The sequence below is a fragment of the Nerophis lumbriciformis genome, linkage group LG02 (genome assembly GCF_033978685.3).
Source record: "Nerophis lumbriciformis linkage group LG02, RoL_Nlum_v2.1, whole genome shotgun sequence".
Taxonomy (NCBI): Eukaryota; Metazoa; Chordata; class Actinopteri; order Syngnathiformes; family Syngnathidae; genus Nerophis; species Nerophis lumbriciformis.
In genome coordinates, this window is record NC_084549.2 from 30,135,953 (window position 1) to 30,157,836 (window position 21,884).

Sequence of the window (21,884 nt, forward strand, 5' to 3'; positions counted from 1 at the left end):
CTGCACCGTCATATACTTTACAATAAGAGTCCCACGCTCCAGTGGGCGGGTGGCGTCCCAGTCAACACAGAGCTCGCCCGCTCGTTGCCACAGGATGGGAATCCTGAGCCGAGGCTGTACGCTTGTGTAAGCTGTGCATCCACTGCAGTGTGGGTGCACTGAAATGTGTTAAGTCAGTTTGGACAAACTGGATGTTCTGCATTTCCAGTGTCCGATCACTGACTGTAACCATGCCGGAGATCTCCCAACCACACTGTTTCTTTTACGTTATAAAGATGCTATCTAGAAATACCATGTAAGCGTGTCAAAAAATAAGAACTCAAAGTGGAGTTTAGCATGTTCTCTCTATGCTTGAGTGGGTTCTCTCTGGGTTCTTCCTCCCATATTCCACAAACTAAACTGTTCATAGCCTGATGTGAATGTGAGTGTGGTTGGTTGTTTGTCTATATGTTTCCTGTGATTGACTGGTAACCACCAATCGGGATAGACTCCAGCCTTTGACGTAATAAGGACAATATGTATAGAAAATGGTTGAATGTGTGGAAGAAGGCTATATCGTAAAACATGAGAGGTATTCAGGCTGATCCACCAATAGTATAGACAAGGGTTAGTCAATTAAATTATTATATTGATTTTATTTGGCTTTTGTTTTCATTGTAAACATTCCCTAAGATATCTTACCTCATCTCAATGCTTTGAGAGTGAGATCACTATAATGAACATAATAATAACTAAACAGGCTGCAGATAACTTTAGTGCAAAACAATTTTATGGTAAAATGTTCCACTCAACTTAACGATACAGAAAAAATATAGCCTACAAATAAATGAATAAAACATGCACAAGAAAATATGAATAAAAATTAGGACACTATACATCTGAAAACAAAATTGCACTAAACTTACGGTAAAGTTTGACTGTAAATTGCGTTCACATGTTGCTACGTTTCCTTTGAATTTGTCTCATTTTGTGTTTTTTCTTTCTTTCTTTGTTTAATTGTGGCTCTTGTCCAGTTAGATTGTGTGTATATGAATTTGCATGTAAAAATTACTTGCAAATCAATGGCTTGTGACTGCAAATTCTTGTCGTTTAATTAAGTGCAACTTTAAAGGGGAACTGCACTTTTTTTGGAATTTTGCACAATCCCTATGAAAGACATGACGATCGATATATTTTTTTTAATGCATCCTAAATATTAAATAAACGTAAATACATGTTCGCTTACAGCAGAGCCAATGGGAGCTATTCCGCCCATACAATTAGATAAAACAATTCAAAAAGCGCTAAGAATACTCCATTTACATTTTGTGACTTGAATATTAACCAAGTATTAGTGATATTGTTATTATAAGCGCTAACGCAGACAAACTATAGCAGCGACATGATTACTTCCGTGTGTGCCTATGTTTACATCATCGAGTGGTCTGGTGCTTCCTCATTTCCTTGCTCCCTGTAAATGTATTCTAGATCGTAAATCATGCCTCTCACCTAAAAAAATAGATGGCTGAGAATATAATCCGACAAGTTGGGATACTTTGACCTGGAACTGCGGAGGACAACACAAAAAGCGCTTGTCTCCCACCCCACCCCACCACCCCCTTTCTTTGTGAGGATTATGAGACATTCTTCATCTAAATGGGAATATATAAACATCTTAGCAGTCGGCATCCTAATGACAGCAGACGTTGTACAGTAAGTGACGTTTTAATTATGTTTGTCTCTCATAAAGTCTGCAGTGAGTAATAATCAGTGATGAAGAAAAAAAAAGCAAACTCAAAATGATCAAAATATGTAGATATTAAATGTTATTATATATGTGCCTGTTACTACATTACATATATACTTACATCATGTATATAAAACCCTAATGGAGGTGTTTGGATGTTTTTTAGGGGCTCTGTTGGCAGAACTGAACGGCTCCCAAAGGCTCCATTGTAAGCGGCCTTCTGATCGAATTTATTTAATATTAGAATGCCATCCATCCATCCATTTTCTACTGCTTGTCCCTTTCGGGGTCATGACTTCCATAATAATTGTGAACGATAGGAAAAATTCCAAAATAAGTGCAGTTCCCCTTTAAAATTGACTATAAACACTTACTCTTCGGATCCAGAAGGGATCATCTCATGAAAGTGTCATAAGCGAGCAATAAATACAATTTTTTTTAAACTTTCAACACTTGAAACATTTTAACAATTTTGGCTGTATTTATTGATACAAAGGTTTTAATAATTTTCATGTTTGTTTTAAAATGTTTTATGGCCTTTTTGTCATAACAACTGTTTTTCATATTGGAAAATGCAAAATATGCAATCATTCTAAAAAATAAAAAAAAAGTTGCAGAGTGAAATATTTGAGGTTGGGAAATCACAGCCTTGAATAGGTTAATAATTCATGACAACACTGATTGTCTTACATTATCTTTACAGTGCCTACTGAGCTACATGAGAAAAAGCAGGCAGGACTCAATTGAGTTTATTGAGTTGACACAAGTCTTATAAATATATATAGTCATATATATATATATATATATATATATATATATATATATATATATATATATATATATATATATATATATATAAACAGTTTAACTAATTTACGCTTGTCAAAGCTCTAAAAATTATGCTCTTGGTTTTCTGGTTCCATCTGGTGGTCAAAGGGTGCAATTACACCCAAAAAATATGTTCTTGTTTTTCAATCGGCAGCAATGAGATTAATTTGTTTTTCATAGAAAAAACATTCAGATCCACATAAGGAATCATATCACATAAGGAACACGTGTAATGCCTAGTTTGGGCTCTAGCAGTGCACAAGGGTTATAAGAGCTGTTCAAAAGACTTGACTCATTCACAAACGTCACATTTCTAGTATCAACTCATTCTGCTTCGCTATTGTGCAGACCAGCAGTGATATGCCCAAACTCCCTGGCCATGCTCGGTCATGATGTTGATGATTTCTTTCTTTAATTCAATGGAAATCATCTACTTTTTCTTTTGAGCACTGTCGTTCACACCCACTTTCTTCCGTCCAGCAGTTGGAATACAAAGTTGTGTCAATCTCGAGCTTTAAGCTATTGCTAGACCAAATGTTTTGTGTGACATTCGCTTCTCCAACGAGCAAATAATTGCTACTGACCTAAAGCATAACAAATAGCCAATAGACAGAGTCCTTACAAAAACTTGTTTACTGTACCAAAATTAATGATTTTTTTTATTGCATTATTTCTGCATGGCATGAGGTAGACAGGTGATTAAGATCTTTTAAGGGAGTCGGATGTTGATGAACTGTTCCTTTTCAAAGAGCTGTTCAAAAGACTGACTCGGTGTCAGATCCATGGGACGTACAGGTGCCTTGACTCGCTCACCTGTGGCATGAGGCCCAACTTGTTCAAATCTGAAAGCAAAACACGTAGCAATGGCAAAAGAGCAACAAAAACCAAACAGATGGTAATGTAAGACAGCTGAACAGCATGCAGATGAGAAAGTGATGGTTGCAGTATAGATAACAGATACTTTGGCCTTCTTCTGTCTAGTACAGCGCAAACAACTCTAGTGGCTCAGCTGTTGAGCTGAGTTACTATAGTGTGTTTGCTGCCTTGACTCAAGGCTGAACATCTTGTGCATACCCCACTAATGACGCTGCAGCTCCAGTTGAGGTCACAAGTATGCTCTCCCTCATGCTTTCTAATCTTCTCCTGCGCAGTTTTTCCTAGGAGGGACTGGGGCACTCCGTCCTTTCCTCGTCCTGAGTGGTTCCCTGGAGCCAGACGATCATCAGGTACCAATACATATACAGTCATACATGTTTGTGCAGGTGGAGGACAGTACTGTATATTTTGGGGGGAAAGTGTCTGTTATATGTTTAAACTATCCTTCCTTCTGTATGACATGGTTGAATGTGCATGTCATCTGCATGTTAGTAGTAGTTTTTTTTAATATTAAATCACCATTTATTATTACATAAGATGCAAAATTATGGAAGTAGAATTGTCTCACATCACCTTATATATCAATATGATGTTAATACATATGCATGTATTAATAAATATACAAATACATTTACAAATGTGATATACAAATAAATAAATAATTTGTATAAATAAACGCGTATTTGTAAACATATTTTTGAGATTTGAAAATATATACAAATAAAATGTATAAACATAAAAATGTGACATACAAATAAATCAAGAATTTGTACACATAAACGTGTATTTGTAAATATATTTTTGAGATTTGAATATAAATATGCTTGATTTGTATTTGTATTTTGTATTGAATTTGCATAAGTGGATCGCTTTTTTGCTTTTGTGTCGATGAAACATTCCTCCTACAGAGTGGTCTGGGTCACAGAGCATTATATGCATTATATGCAAAATGCCCGAAGTTCTCTGCACAAAAACAATCCATGTCTTTACAGAGAGAACGCACAACGGGCCTGAGCTAGCTAACATTAGCGTTGTTTTAGCTAATGCTAATTCATCCAGTTAATCTGAAAGACCGTGCTAGCTGCTTATTTTATTGTATCAATGCCGTTTAAGGACCTTGTCCCGATGTAGATACTGATCTCTTATCAGTGCATTGTGTGTCAAATCATCCCAAAAGTCATGACGTAATATGACCCTCCCTAGTGTGCCTCTGATTGGCTCACCAGTGTCTGACCATGTCTGCACGCTCTGGCTGCAGTGCCCTCTGCTGGTTGTTCAGGGGAGTGTGTAGGTCACATGTATTTGTGCGCCTGGTTTGTGGGAGGAATGTTTCATCGACACAAAAGCAAAAAAGCGATCCACATATGCGAATTCAATAAAAATAAAAATACAAAATCAAGCATATTTAAATTCAAATTTCAAAAATATATTTACAAATACACGTTTATTTATACAAATTCTTGATTTATTTGTATTTCACATTTTTATATTTATACATTTTATTTGTATATATTTTCAAATCTAAAAGATATATTTACAAATACGCGTTTATTTATACAAATTATTTATTTATTTGTATATCACATTTGTATTTGTATATTTATTAATATATGCATATGTATTAATATCATATTGATATATATAAGTTGATGTGACTGCACCCAGTGACCCACAAGCAATTACAAACTTTTGTGAATGTTCAATTTCCTGCATTCACACAATCATCTTTTCTCTTTGACATTGTTATAATGACAATGTTTTAATTCCTGTTTACTGACATTTTTTGCAAAGTTTTTTAAAGCCACAACTACAACGTAGCTCGGATTCCTCCGCTTTTCTTTTGTTCTTTGTTAAGAAACATTGGTAAACCTCAGGTGCATGTCAATTAAGTAGAATATAGAAATACACTCAATTATAGCAGTAAGTAAGCATGTCCGTATAGTTGAGTGGTACTGTAAATAACATTATTTTTTGTTTTGCTTTTAATGTTGTTGTGGTAATCCCAGCTAGTGACATTTTTTCACGATTTTGCCTTTACAGTATACATCTTGGTACACAAGCACAATGCATTTGAAATAAACAAATCAGCATGTTAAGGAATTTAAGAAACTTGACAAAAATACGGTATTTACCATTTAGGAATTACCGCTCCTTAAGGCGTTTCTTTTTTCCCAAGCTTTGAAGCCAGGGGCTTATACAAAGGTGCGGCTAATAAATTGATTTTCTTTGCTAACGGCTAAACTATGGAATGGATTAAGCAAATAAATCAAACAATGTACTAAAATTATCTACTTTAAGAAACTGTTCAAATTCAAAGTGTTTACAAAGTACAGGGAATAAACATTTTGAACCTTAAAAAAGGAGAAAATCTTATTCATCTCATAAAGGATGAATAAAGTCATCAATGACTTTTCTGTTTTGTTTGATCACCCATTTTAATGCCGTGTTACAGGCGCTGTTTGGAAACAATTAAGGTATGTAAATAAACATTTACAAAATCGTTCTATGTAAATATCTCATTTTACAAGGCTTATAGTCGGGTGCGGCTAATATATGAAAAAAACTAAGTTTTTTCTTCTAAAATTTTGTGGGTGCGCCTTATAATCCGGAAATATGGTACAGATTCAGGTATATTATGTATATGTAGATAACATCCATTCCATTTTCCGTTATCCAACTGACATACTTTACCTGTAAATATTAATACTCATAACTTAATGATGTCCATTGGCTTCATTTACTGCAAATTATTTTCATCCAAGTGTTAAAATGATGATTAGACTTTCACACTTACTGCTATACTGCACCTGTAGCTTTAATTCCTAAATGCTCTTAAACTAAAATTGAAAGTCTACATTTCAACCGCATGCTGATTTATTAATTCATCGACTGATTTCTACTTAAATTGGTAGTTTGCTGTATACTGTAAAGACAAAACCATAAACATAAAACTATATTTTCTGACTATTTTAAGCTTGTTTTTTACTGGCCTTAGGGAAGTTATTATATAAAATAAATTCATTATTAATGCGGTCTATGCTTAGATATTACGCTAATTTGCTAGGGAGGATTTTAAATTCATATCGCTTAACATAACACACAACAAAACCTACAACCTACAATGGATTGGTTTTAGCTTCTTTCAAGGTGCTGTTTGCAACTTTTCTAAACCAATAATTATAACTAGAACACCACCGGCTAGTTTATGTTACCATTAGTGGTTTATATATATATTTTTAAGTGTATATGTTTTTATGTACTTCCTAATTATATTGAATACAATACAAAGCTGTCTCGTACACACACACGGAGCGTGTGCAAGTCCAAGAGAAGCAACTAACATTTTGGAGTGATGTTGTAATGATACAATATACATTCAATGATAGCTAACATTAGTAGTTAAACTTTGCTAAATCACGCTCATTAGCCGACTACACACAAAGCTAATGTGTGTGTGTTACAGTATTCTTCATCACAGTCAGATTTACAAACATATGAACCCTAAAGAGTATCTTATTCACCATTTGATTGAAAGAGTATCTTATTGAAAGAGTATCTTATTCACCATTTGATTGGCAGCAGTTAACGGGTTATGTTTAAAAGCTCATACCAGCATTCTTCTCTGCTTGGCACTCAGCATCAAGGGTTGGAATTGGGGGTTAAATCACCAAAAATGATTCCCGGGTGCGGCGCCGCTGCTGCCCACTGCTCCCCTCACCTCCCAGGGGGTGAGCAAGGGGATGGGTCAAATGCAGAGGACAAAATTTCACCACACCTTGTATGTGTGACAATCATTGGTACTTTAACTTAACTTTAACTTTACACATACAAACTGTAGCACACAAAAAAGCACATTTAATAAAAAAAAACGTTATTATGGTCTTACCTTTACTTATAAATGAAGTCCATGTGCAGCTCCTTTTGAACAAAAGCATCGATAACTTGTTTATAGAAGTCTTCCTTATCTTTCTTCAGTTTTAAAAGTCTCTCTGTCTCGATGGATATCTTCTTTTAATTATTACCTCCTGCTTCGATTGAAAGTCCAGTTTAGAAAACTGTTTTATTTTAGATATGTAATCCTCCATGTTAAAAGTCCAGGCGAGAGGAAAAAATAAACGATCGCTAACTGTTGCTGCTTGTTGTGACTTATTCTGCAGCCGTAGTAGTCGCAAAAATGATCCCTGGGATCACTAGCGCCCTCTATCACCATGAGGCGGGATCACTGCGAGCCTCAGCCAGTGCGTCTTCGCAGCCGTTTTATGATTGCTCAGCACAAGAAATACGTTACACACATACAGTTGTTGACAAAATACACTGTACATTATATACCTCAGCTAACTAAACTATGGAAATGTATGATATAATTCATATAGCAATACGATCTCACTGCACAGCAGGCCAGCAGTTAGCCGAGTCATTGCGCAATCCATAGTGAGGCTCAACTGGCTGCTGATCACCGCAAGTCTCTTCTCAGTATTTGAACGGCAAATGTGAAAATTCAGCGATTTTGAATAAAAATAATCTAAAACTGGTGAAGTTAAATGGAAAATAACTTTATAGTATAATCACTGGATACATATAACAATTTAATTCATTAATTTTCTTTTTACATTTTTTTTCTTTCCATGATGGCACGTGAGGCCCTGCCTCACCTGCCTCCCCTGACTGCACGTCACTGATGTGCATACAGTAGTTACGTGCAAAAATCTAAAAGAGGGCAGGATATAATGCTTAAAGTGGTCATATTATGCAAAACCAACTGTTTTTGTGTATTTGTGAACCCCTAAAGGGGGGGGGGGGTTACCCATATATGCGGTCCTCTCCAAGGTTTCTCATAGTCATTCACATCGACGTCCCACTGGGGTGAGTTTTTCCTTGCCCTTATGTGGGCTTTGTACCGAGGATGTCGTTGTGGCTTGTGCAGCCCTTTGAGACACTTGTGATTTAGGGCTATATAAATAAACATTGATTGATTGATTGATTGAACCCCACAAGTCCCAAAATTATTTATCCACCATTCCATGTTATGTAGACCACACAGAAGTGTTTTAATTGCAGAAAAAAAAAGAAAAAAAATCTTGGTTGTAAAAGTTAGGATATCCCTGCATGAGCAGAAGTATTAAAACACAAATCGGCAAAAGAAGAAAATGTGGATTTGTGACAACATCCGCCCATCTGGGAGTGTGTGTTCATAATAATAGTTTTGATGTTGGAGGTTACTACTAATGATTGACAAATCAACTGACCAAAAGGTTTTCCTCACTACTTTTTCCTCACATTTATACATATACAGTAGACAAGGCATTCATATGGTTCCTGGGTGGATCTCGCGTGAGAGGAAGGGGGTCGGGGGGGTAGTCATTTTGCAATGCAGTCTGCTGAAAATTATGGAAAGCACCACTCTACATAGCAACTGACGCTGTGGTCAAAGTTTAAATTTGCCACAAAACACAATTCAAGATATTCAACTCTCTATTGCCATCTCCTGAGGGAACTCTCCTGAAGGAATCAATATAAAGTACTATCTATCTATCTATCTGGTGGTTAACGAGGATAGTATGTGCCCCATTTATGTCACGTTTCATGTGTCAGGTAAACCGCGACAAATGGGGTCATATGAATCCCCGACCTACCGTCCTGTGTATAAAATATATATCTACTCTCACTTACAATTGTTGCCTTTCCTCCATTCGGTTAATTTCTGGAGGCTTTAACTAGAACTTTGCCTTATGTTCAGATGTTATTTATACAGCTCCAGACTCAGGATACGGTTGGAGTGACTCGGACACACCAGATGTGACAGGTAAGTCTGGCGAGGTGTCAGCAACGCGCTCGTATCGCTGCATGCTGCATGCTGCATGTGCAAAAGGCATCATGCATGGTCATGTGACTGATACAGAGCGCGGATGTGTTGAGTGGGTGTGGTGTTGATGGTCACGTGTGGAAGAGACAACGCTACGTAAGGCTACGCTTTGAGCATGCCAGGTGATCGTTCTGCACCATGCCGTCGTTTTCACTGGTCTGGGATTGTGTGGCAAACATGACCAATTGCAACCGTGGAAACGCATGCTTACTGCTTACCCTCCGAAGTTCAATGTTGGAAAACTAACAGGTGTCAAACCATCCTCCTCTAGCTCAGGATCACAGGCCCGATATATCAGACTTTGAGCGCTGGTATTATAACTTTGGATCATACCGTAAGTGTTTTTCTCTTCTATTTACAAGGAACTAACAAGTCTTGGGGGTCGGTTTTGTGTGCTCTTTTCACAAGAGTAGGCGCCTGTAATTGTAAAAACAAAACATGACATCACCTTTTTTAAGATCACATTTGTTTCTTTTCATACTCCCAGTTTTATTGACAACATGCCATGTATCTATAAAAACACTTTACGGGATGCTTGATCTCTTTCCCTTCGGTTAAAGGGTTGGTAAAAGGGAAATTAAAAGTGCCCTTATCTGGTAAACAAGCTACACTATAATTGGACTTTGATCCATTTGCGGAATGCAGTCCCTCCAGAATTTTGTTGGCCTATTTTGTGATTGTTGCAACCTAACAAGCCTGAATTTGCGCCAGCTTTTTTTTAGAAAGTTGCGGCAAAGGTTGGGATAGGTTGAGGCTTATTTTTTGTTATAGACGTTGATCTTACATGTGAATTTTTCTGAATATGGTATTGATGTTTTAAGCGTTTGTAACATTAACTTTAAAAAGTGCAAGATTTCAACAAAAACTGGAAAAAAAAATGTATTGATGTTTTACTCGTTTGATACCACACCGTTAACATTTACCCCCGCACATTAAGAGCATTTGTGAAGTGTTGACAGAGATCCGTAGTATATTGGTATATTTCTGTTTGTAAATGAGAGACGATGAGAGATTATCATCACACTTCAACATCCTGTCATGCAAAGGCTATCTTTTTGCTAGGTCAACATTGCAAATGAAAAACTGTTCTTAATTTCCTTACCCTATATAAATAAAGGTTAAATGAAAATATAAATACATATGAACTAGTAAACTATGACGTGTGTTGCTAAATCTTTTTATATCACATTACCTAGAATACTTAGCGCTGCAGATGGGAATGGAAGTAGATGTTGAGCTACTCGGGATGACAACAGCATTCCCCACAACCTTATCTTTTTGAAGCTGAAAATAGGGAGGGTGTACTGCTGCTTCTAGAAGCCAGCACGAAGGAAGAGTGAGACGTTAGAGCAGACGGAAGTTGAGAGAGTGAGGTGAAAGTGACTTGAAGCTGCAGAATGTGGAATTTGAAGCCTTGTTATTTAAATATTAATGGAGTGTTTACCCAAATAACCCGAAAAAAAATTGCCCCGGCCAGCTGCACCAAACGCACAACTGTCCCATCGAGTATATATATATTGATCATGATACACGCAGCACATCATGTGTGTATCATGACAGACAGCATACGCTGTCTGGCTAGCTGTGTACTTTACTAATACTTTACAGATATGATTGTGCATGTTTTTCAGTCAGTACAGATTGGTGTTCTATCGCAGTGTTGTGCATTACACACTCAAACACGTTTAGTGTTGACGTAGAAGCTAGCTTATCTCTTTCCGTAGCTTTTACGGCTGATACCGAAGCATGCCAATGTGTCACTACGCTAGAAAAATAGTTTCTCAGTGTTCGCTCTTACAATAACAATATAGCTACAGCTTGGTTATTATACAGGTTACGGACGGTTTATGAATGCATTTTTAAAGTGACTTAGAGGTAGAATTGATTGCTCCTATTAGCTGCGTTGATAGCCACCTAGAATAAGCCGATTTTTACAAATTAGAATGCAAAAAAACCAAAAAACAATCCTTTGTCTCTCATAAGGATTGTGCACGATAGGCAAAATTCTGAAAATACAATGCAGTTGCCCTTTAAAGGAATGACTTGGGGAACGCCTCAGTTATGTAAGTCACAAGTTTGGACACCAGTGTTCTATGTTTGCTAGCAAGGTTAAAATGTCAATGCACGGATCTGCCAGTGCATAGGCGCCGATCTACATTTCTGCCAGTGGGTGCTCGGACGGTCGGTAAATCTGACGCTACTTTTCTGAGCATGCGCGGTTTTTGCTTGGTGGTGAGAAATAATTTGCCATCAATCCCACGTGGGTGCTCGGCATTGTCCGTGGGTGCTCGGGCCCTGAAGCACCCACGGGATCGGCGCCTATGTGCCAGTGTGTTGACAGTGGTGCAAGTTCCTCTATACCAGGGGTCGGCAACCTTTACCACTCAAAGAGCCATTTTGACCAGTTTGACAAATTAAAGAAGACAATGGGAGCCACAAACCTCTGTTGAAATTTAAAATGAAATAACACTGCATACAATGGTTTTTTTTTTTGCTTTGTGCTATGTATAAACCAGGGGTCTCAGACACGCGGTCCGCACCTTAATATGAAAATTTAATGTTACTGCGGCCCGCGAGTTTTATATGAATGGCGTTTGACAGTGTCATACTTGCCAATCCTCACGATTTTCCGGTAGACTACGAATAATTTCAGGGCAACTATTCTCTCGAGCGTGCCGTGATGGCACGGCATTTAACGCCCTCTACAACCTGGACAAGCAACGTGCCGGCCCAGCCACAGGATATATGAGGCTTCTGCTAACTCACACAAGTGACAGCAAGGCTTACTTGGTTAACAGCCACACAGGTCACACTGACGGTGGCCATAAAAAACAACTTTAACACTCTTACTAATAATGCGCCACACTTTGAACCCACACCAAACAAGAAGGACAAACACATTTCGGGAGAACATCCGCACCTTAACACAACATAAACACAACAGAACAAATACCCAGAATCCTTTGCAGCCCTAACTCTTCCGGGCTACATTATACACCCCTCCTACTACCAAACCCCGCCCACCTCAACCGACGCACGGGGGGGGCAAGTCTGGGGTGGGCGGGGTTTGGTGGTAGCGGGGGTGTATAATGTAGCCCGGAAGAGTTAGGGCTGCATGGGATTCTGGGTATTTGTTCTGTTGTGTTTATGTTGTGTTAAGGTGCGGATAAATGCTGTACCACCACAGCACGCACTTATTGTACTTGTTAGGGTGAAAATCTGAGAATATTTTCCCCGGGAGATTTCTGGGAGAGGCAATGAAATCCAGAAGTCTCCCAGCAAAATCAGGAGGGGCGGTAAGTATGCAGCTGAGCCGCATCAGAGTGATCAAAGAGCCGCATGCGGCTCCGGAGCCGAGGGTTGCTGACCCCTGCTCTATACAATAGGAGCACTCTACTGTTTTTAGGAATTTGCTGAAAATATATTTGTCTCCCAAGTTTTAAACTGAACTCGGGGGCCAGTATGGTATCATCAGTATGGGTCGCCACTTGAAAGGCTCTGGTGTAGCGTAACAATAATAATATGTCACTTTTAATAATACCAAAGAAACACTTAACTTATTTAACATGTCATCATGTGGCTTTAGTATTCCAAAGTTCTAGTTATTGCTCACTTAGCATGTAAGCAGATAATTCCATCTTCCGACATGTCCAACCGCCCCCTTAAGTGCTTTGAGGGCAAACCCATTTCGTTTGTTTATTGGCTCAGTTCTGGCCCATTGGCAAGGCCCAAACAGCCCTCTCTGACCGATTACAGGCTGTAGCTCCATCTCTTTGATGAAGCCCACAAAATAAATCTGAAAAGAAAGGAAATTCCTTCCCAGCATGCACCACTAAGACCCCAGCAGATGCGAGCCGGAGTCAGTGGGAGTGGGCCGACTCTTCCCAGCAGCGTGATGACTTAGCATGTGTTCTTCTTAGTGTCCCGATCCACTGACTTGGAGGGCAACCGCCATGCGCCGCTGGATACAACCCACACAAGAGGTGAGCTGTAGTCAACATGGCTGCAAACACCTGCTTGTATCCAGCTGTCCATGAAGCTCATTGGACATGTCAGACCTTCATGCCAAGTGTGCTGAGTAAGTATCGCTGCTAGTGACTTGTCTGCTATCATCTGTGCAGTGGAGACAGTGGATGCCTGGAGACCAGATGCAAACCCTTACGAATCAGGTGAGATCTTCAGCAATGGTTTTTTTAAGCTCCACCTCGCGACGGATCTGAAACAAGTAAGTCGACCAGGCACAGACTCCTAAAAACAGAGCAAGCTAAGGTTATCCCGGGTAAAGCATCTGGCTTTGTGGGCAGCCTGTAATTGAAGGGATGTTGAGATCATGTCAAACAGCATGGAGGCTCCGGGGGAACAGCTGGCCCGTTAGCTATCATGTTTACCCTGAGTGGAGTGGAGTGGAAAGCGGACAGCAGCTGTGTTTGTGGGACATTGCTTCACAAAATAGTTTTTGTTTGTTATTCTGACTTTTATTTCTCTGTCTGATCATCATATTTACATTCTTTGATGAAAGAGATAGTGGCCATCTGTTACAAGGCATCTGTGACTTCAAGTTTACTAGGAACTAGTGATGGGTCAACAGTGTGGCCCGAGGCCTTTTGCGGCCCTAAATAGGATTTGGTTTTGTTACTATTAGACTCCCGAAGGGAGTGTAAACTATAAAATTGTGTGGGCTGTTAGTGGGCGTGTTGTGTGTGATCTACTAAGTGTCATGATCCGGGGCGGCATGGCGTAGTGGGTAGAGCGGCCGAGCCAGAAACCTGAGGGTTGCAGGTTCGCTCCCCGCCTCTTGACATCCAAATCGCTGCCGTTGTGTCCTTGGGCAGGACACTTCACCCTTTCCCCCGGTGCCGCTCACACTAGTGAATGAATGATGAATGATGAATGAATGATAGGTGGTGGTCGGAGGGGCCGTAGGCGCAAACTGGCAGCCTTACTTCCGTCAGTCTACCCCAGGGCAGCTGTGGCTACAAATGTAGCTTACCACCACCAGGTGTGAATGAATGATGGGTTACCACTTCTCTGTGAGCGCTTTGAGTATCTAACAATAGAAAAGCGTGATATAAAATCAAATCTATTATTATTATTATTATTATGATCCTTTATCCGGATCATGTTGTTTAGTTGGGTTTGTGTTTTGGTTTCCATGGGTGCTGATTAGTCTCACCTGCCTCTGATTAGTGTTCTGCACGCTCACCTGCTGCCGGGCACTAATCGGAGAGCTACTTATTCACGTTGTGCGCCACACTCGGTCTGGCTACTTTGGTACAGTATATTCTTGATTCATGATTCCTGTGCTAAGTTGTTACCTTAGCTACCGCGTGCGATCGGCACGCATACCTTTTGTTTGTTTCCTGTCTGCTTGTATTTCCGTGTATGATTTATGAGAAATAAATCATATTCTTACATGCACGCTTCGTACGGAGTTTCCCGTCTGCATCGTGGGAGAACGACCCCCGCATAAACATGCGACGCAACCGTGACACCAAGAGTGCGTGTACAATTGAAAAGTGGTGCAGACCGCCCTATTTAAAAAAAGGTTTTTGCACACTGCAAAAAGTCAGTGTTCAAAAACAAGAAAAAAAAAATACAAAAATTAGGGGTATTTTATTTGAACGAAGCAAAATTATCTGCCAATAGAACAAGAAAATTTGGCTTGTCAAGACTTTCCAAAACAAGTAAAATTAGCTAACCTCAATTAACCCAAAAATACCTTAAAATAAGTATATTCTCACTAATAACAACTGTACTACTACATGAGTACGTATTTTCTATTGTTGCATTGAAAATAAAACAGCAAAGTCCATTTGGCTGTCATCTGTTCTAATTATGAGACACAATTGTGTGAATGATTTTTTTTTTCATGATTGAAATAAGAAATTATTACTTTAAAAAAGTAGTTTTATACTTGTGAGTGTTGATGACACAAGCTTTGCAACAGTTGATATTCTAGTTTCAAGCATGTTTTACTCAATATAGGTCATAATTAGTTTTGCTTACGATTTCGTTGTACAATGTACAATGACAATAAAGATATATTCTATTCTTTTCTATTCTATAAAATCTCAGCAACAAGCTGTAATATCTTACCGAGATAATTTAGGACCAAAGCACTTAAAACAAGTAAAACACTCTAACATAAAATCTGCTTCGGGAGAAGAATTATCTTATCAGACAGAAAATAAGCAAATATCACCCTTATTTGAGATATTTAATCTTACTGAGATTTCAGTTTTTGCAGTGCACGTACTCCTGGCATTATGTGTCACGTTATTATGCTCTCCAACATGTGTGCGATGTTGTTGAACAAGCAGCACACATCTATAATATGCACCACCTTTTCTGCAATATAGAATCGTAATCTTTAGACAACAGAAACTATTTTAGTGCGTCTGACGCTCTGCAGGGAGGCGGTAGACCGTCACAACCGCAGCGCATACATGCGTCTGGAATGATCCAAACGTAAAAAAAAACTATTTATTGATAGTCGTCTTTACCAGTAGGAGATATATTATTAAAATAATTAGCTTCGATGAAGAAACTAACAGAATTTAAAAGAAAAACGGCCGTCACCAAAATGCATCAACTGAATGTGTTTTAATCAGCCTTTTAAGTTATCCAAAATGATAACATGATATTGCTGAATAGACAATATGTATCATATTTTTTACTTATGACACGCACACCTGGATGAAGGATAATCGGTCCATCGTCTGTCTTTGTGTGTATACCTGTCAGTTTGCACATACTTTTCAGACGTATTGAATTAAGACGTGAAGTGAAGTGAAGTGAATTATATTTATATAGCGCTTTTTCTCTGGTGACTCAAAGCGCTTTACATAGTGAAACCCAATATCTAAGTTACATTTAAACCAGTGTGGGTGGCACTGGGAGCAGGTGGGTAAAGTGTCTTGCCCAAGGACACAACGGCAGTGACTAGGATGGCGGAAGCGGAGATCGAACATGCAACCCTCAAGTTGCTGGCACAGCCACTCTACCAGCCGAGCTATACCGCCCTGTGTGATCAGTGTTGATAAATCACATTGCACGTGCTGAATAATTATATTTGCCCATTCTCCCCCTAGTATTGTGGGCGTTCTGATGATCAGCATATACTCTGCATATTCATGAAAACAGACACACTAAATGGACTGTGCTCCTTATTCTGCTCACAAAAGAGACGCTATCCTCTGCGCACAAGCTTAGTGAATCAGCTTTGCGTGTGCTTTCAAGTTTAAACGTGTTTTAATACACACAAACCTTTAGTAGATTAGGCCTTTGTATTTTTACATTCACTAAAAATTGTACTATTGACTTATTTTTTTTCTTTACAAAAGAGTGCCCACAAATTTAATAAAAAGTAGCCACAATGTGAGTATTAAAATCATACGTATCAATATGCACTACAAATATGTCACAATTCCCTTTACTTTATAGTGTAAGGTATGCATTTAGCTGATTAATGCACAGTAGTATTATAATCAGTGGATAATACGAATCATAGTAATACATACTTATTTTTAGGGGTGTTCTGATCAGAGATTTATGCTGCCGATTGCGATACCAATTATCCATGAGTGAAATTGGCTGATACTGATACCAATACCGATCACATATATTAACTGTAAATCTTTCAATTTATTTATGGTGAGTGATTTTGACAGTTTAACAATATCAGCACAATAGTTTAACTACTGCCTTGTTTTATTTTATTATATGCAATCGTTTCAGCAACACAAAATCAATAGAACACAATAACTTAAAAGTACTACAGTATGTATTTCTTAATTAAATCTTTTTTGCCCTCAAAGCCCTCCTTTTGGATCCTAATCACTCTAGTATGGGTCATACTGATACTGATACCACCCTTGGTATTGACACCACCAATTTATGGATCAATCCACCAATCTCCTACGTGTCGTGTACTGAATGCGACAATGTTGACACACCAACAGTTGTTGTTATATTATCCTCTCTCTAACAATAGTGTTTATAGAGCCTCTCTTAACCTCAGAACTAAAAAACAAATACCTGTATGCATTATTATCTTTAAGATAGCAGAAGTTCTTTGAGCAGGTTTAAATATGTTTCTGTCAAGCTGCCAGGCCTTTATGTTCTTTGTTATTTTTCACTTTATAAGACCTATTTACTAAGGGTGGGAATCTTACAACAACTCACAATTCAATTCAATTCCAATTCCTGGGGTAATGATTCGATTCAGAATTGATTCTCAATTCAAACTGATTATTGCAATATATTTAGTTGCAAATTAATAAATAAAACATTTTCAAAACAGGTGACTTGTTACAAGAGCTCTTCTTGACTTTACTATGATGTATATGTGCAGCGATTAAGCGCGGAGATGGCCTAAAAGACCATCCATCCATCCATCTTCTTCCGCTTATCCGAGGTCGGGTCGCGGGGGCAGCAGCCTAAGCAGGGAAGCCCAGACTTCCCTCTCCCCAGCCACTTCGTCCAGCTCTTCCTGTGGGACCCCGAGGCGTTCCCAGGCCAGCCGGGAGACATAGTCTTCCCAACGTGTCCTGGGTCTTCCCCGTGGCCTCTTACCGGTCGGACGTGCCCTAAACACCTCCCTAGGGAGGCGTTCGGGTGGCATCCTGACCAGATGCCCGAACCACCTCATCTGGCTCCTCTCGATGTGGAGGAGCAGCGGCTTTACTTTGAGCTACTCCCGGATGGCAGAGCTTCTCACCCTATCTCTAAGGGAGAGCCCCGCCACCCGGCGGAGGAAACTCATTTCGGCCGCTTGTAAAGGTGATCTTGTCCTTTCGGTCATAACCCAAAGCTCATGACCATAGGTGAGGATGGGAACGTAGATCGACCGGTAAATTGAGAGCTTTGCCTTCCGGCTCAGCTCCTTCTTCACCACAACAGACCGATACAGCGTCCGCATTACTGAAGACGCCGCACCGATCCGCCTGTCGATCTCACGATTCACTCTTCCCTCACTCGTGAACAAGACTCCGAGGTACTTGAACTCCAAGACATCCTTTTGAAAATTGATTCTTAAAAAAAATGTTTTGGATGTGAGTCGATTTTAGGGCAGCACGGTGGAAGAGGGGTTAGTGCGTCTGCCTCACAATACGAAAGGTCCTGGGTTTGATCCTGCGCTCGGGATCTTTCTGTGTGGAGTTTGCATGTTCTCCCCGTCCGTGACTGCGTGGGTTCCCTCCAGGTACTCCGGCTTCCTCCCACCTCCAAAGACATGCACCTGGGGATAGGTTGATTGGCAACACTAAATTGGCCCTAGTGTTTGAATGTTGTCTGTTTATCTGTTTTGGCCCTGTGCGGTGGCGACTTGTCCAAGGTGTACACCGCCTTCCGCCTGATTGTAGCTGGGATGGGCTCCGGCACCGCCTGCGGCCCCAAAGGGGATAAGCGGTACAAAATGGATGGATGAGTTGATTTTTTTAGAACCCCTAATTTGTACTGTTTATAATTTATTATTGATTTTGTGATATGGATAAAACTGTGTTGTATTAGATTCGATTTTTTCATTCATCAGTTGAAATGACCAAATATGGTTCCTTGTTTTATAAAAATTAATGCATGAGATCTCGTGTTTTTAAAAATATATATATTTACAGGCTTTAACGTAAGAGAGCAGGCACCTGCTGCAACAAGAGCACCTGAACCTGTGCCACGGGGAGACTCAGGTAAGGCACAAAATACTCAAAACAACCAACATGTGTATTACAATATGTTTTCTTCTGTTCTGTATAATTTGTACTTGCATACTTTCTGCTATGTTTTACTAGTATAAACTCTCCATCATTACAGTTAGCGTGCAGTTGATTTGCACAAGCATGAATTACAAAAAGTAGTGAAAAATATGTCGTTTGACAAAAATTTACGTATGAGTTTAAAAAATATGTGGAGTTTGCTTTAAAAAAATATGCAAACTTTGAAGCCCAACCTGGCGAGGGACGCCTGTATTCAATAAAAGTGAAAGTGACGTTGAATGTTCATTTATCATTTATATACCTTTCACATTGTTTTCTGCTTGTAAAACTTGGATTCTCTATCAAAAGTGTTTTCTACTCATATTGTGGGTGTCTGGAGCAGATTAATCAGCTCTACATTATTTCTTATGGGGGAAATCACATTGGTGTTTATACAGTTTGTTTTTTGTCTACTTATAAAAGGGTTTAAGGATTACTTATTAAAACCGAGCTACTACTGTACTTAATGTCTCATATTGTTGCTGTCCAGTAAACAACAAAGGACCTGAGCTACTAAGAGCCAAATACCAAGTGTTAAATAGCGTGAGCTAACTATAAAATTGGGTGTACTATTAGGGATATACTAAGACAAGTGCAAAAGTGCTGCAGACCGCCCTATTTAAATGACGATTTTGCATGTACTACGTGGCTGTCACCATGGAGACACTCATTTCCTGCCACATTTACAACATCATACATATCATCATTCATCTTATGGTGTTTCGTCATGTTGTTGAACATGCAGAACACATATATTTTCTGCGCCTCCAATTCTGGACTGTATTGAAAGGCAATCTAGACAACAGAACCTATTTTTAGCACGCTGAAGGTGTGCTCTGAAAGGCGCAGTGGTGCATCTGAAATGATCCAGGTGCAAGAAAATGCATGAAGTTTTGGTCATATAAAATATACATATATAAAAAACAAATACTATTAAAAAATTACAAGCAGACACCAAATTGAATAATTGTAATTTATTTTAAACAAGCCCTTAAGTCATCCAGCAGTTATAAAATTATATTGCTGAATAGACAATATGTCTAGTATGTTTATTTCTGGCTGTCCAAATATGTTGACAGTCAGTTTGTCTTTGCAATGCGATCGCCTTCTTTCTCACAGCCATGTCAGTTTGCACATGCTTTTCAGACCTGCAAAAACGCAAAACAGCGCTCGCAGAACAGTGATCAGCCTTGACAGATCACACTTTGCGTGCTGAATGACTTGCATCTTCTCCTCCCAGTATTGTGGGCATTCTGATGATCAGCATATAGTCTGAATATTCATGAAGACAGACACGCTAAATGGATTGCGCTCCTTATTCTGCTCACTTAAAAGACACTCCTTAAATTTACACAAGTTTAGTAAATCAAATTTGCGTGTGCTATCAAGTTTGCACGTGTTTTAATACACACAAACCTTCAGTAGATCAGGCCCTAAATGGATTGTGCTCTCGATTTTGCTCATTTAAGAGACACAATCTTCTGTCGATCAGCTTTGAATGCCCTATCAAGTTTGGTTTTAATACACGCAAACATTCAGTAGATCAGGCCCAATATGTATTCCAGAGTAGGGATGTCCGATAATGGCTTTTTGCCGATATCCGATATTCCGATATTCTCCAACTCTTTAATTACCGATACCGATATCAACCGATATATGCAGTCGTGGAATTAACACATTATTATGCCTAATTTGGACAACCAGGTATGGTGAAGATAAGGTACTTTTTTTAAAAATTTATAAAATAAGATAAATAAATTAAAAACATTTTCTTGAATAAAAAATAAATTAAAACAATATAAAAACAGTTACATAGAAACTAGTAATGAATGAAAATGAGTAAAATTAACTGTTAAAGGTTAGTACTATTAGTGGACCAGCAGCACGCACAATCATCTGTGCTTACGGACTGTATCTCTTGCAGACTGTATTGATATATATTGACATATAATGTAGGAACCAGAATATTAATAACAGAAAGAAACAACCCTTTTGTGTGAATGAGTGTGAATGGGGGAGGGAGGTTTTTTGGGTTGGTGCACTAATTGTAAGTGTATCTTGTGTTTTTTTATGTTGATTTAATAAAAAAAACAAAAAAAAACGATACCGATAATTTAAAAAAACGATACCGATAATTTCCGATATTACATTTTAACGCATTTATCGGCCGATAATATCGGCATCCCTATTCCAGAGTTTGTTCTTTTTATCCACAAAACAAAATCATGTTAGCCTCCTCCCTCCTCACTTTTGATTGGACGACCACAGCAACTGAATTTCCATCTCTTAGACTGCAAGGTGGACTTGGTCTTCCTGATGGACGGCAGCTGGAGCATCGGGAAGCGGCGTTTTAAGATCCAGAAGGACTTCCTGGCCGAGGTGGCTCAGGTCATCAACGTTGGCGTGGCTGGACCCATGATGGGCGTCATCCAATACGGGTTAGTACTTTCTCTCCTGTTATGAAAAGAGACATTTTGAGAGAAAAGCGAATCCAAACGGCATCCGTGCTGTGCAGCGACGACCCCGTGACAGAGATCAGCCTGAAGAGCTACTCTACCTCCAGGGACGTGAAGACGAGCGTCGCTAAGATTGTGCAGAAGGGAGGCCTCTCCAATGTGGGTGAGTTCCAGCTGCTACGCACAACGTGTGAAAGGGTTATTGTTTGCTTTACGAGTCGGGGCGCATTTTCACATACAAGGATAGAATTAGAGCTAAATACGCTGTTTGCTAAATTACAGTCCTGTGTCTGTAAACTGTGTTTTTCTTTGGCCGGGAAAGAAAAGGCCAACGAGGGGAGAAGTTTGGGGCTCAGACAGAGGGATGGTCTTGAGTGAAAGTATGC

The 21,884-nt window shown here is 39.2% G+C and overlaps 1 protein-coding gene across 7 annotated transcripts in view; it reads left to right on the top strand.

The window, feature by feature from the left end:
- The window catches only part of vit (vitrin), a 103,847-nt gene that overhangs the window by 59,088 nt on the left and 22,875 nt on the right, over positions 1-21,884 (top strand). For 4 of the 7 annotated variants that reach the window (XM_061960508.2, XM_061960551.2, XM_061960525.2 and 1 more), the window contains 8 exons: positions 3,706-3,780; positions 9,168-9,233; positions 9,565-9,627; positions 13,214-13,276; positions 13,415-13,462; positions 18,908-18,976; positions 21,333-21,480; positions 21,558-21,661. In XM_061960508.2, coding sequence (XP_061816492.1) covers positions 3,706-3,780; positions 9,168-9,233; positions 9,565-9,627; positions 13,214-13,276; positions 13,415-13,462; positions 18,908-18,976; positions 21,333-21,480; positions 21,558-21,661 — 636 coding nt within the window. The remainder of the gene's footprint in view (positions 1-3,705; positions 3,781-9,167; positions 9,234-9,564; positions 9,628-13,213; positions 13,277-13,414; positions 13,463-18,907; positions 18,977-21,332; positions 21,481-21,557; positions 21,662-21,884) is intronic. The other 3 variants (XM_061960517.2, XM_061960534.2, XM_061960543.2) reach the window with 3 other exon arrangements.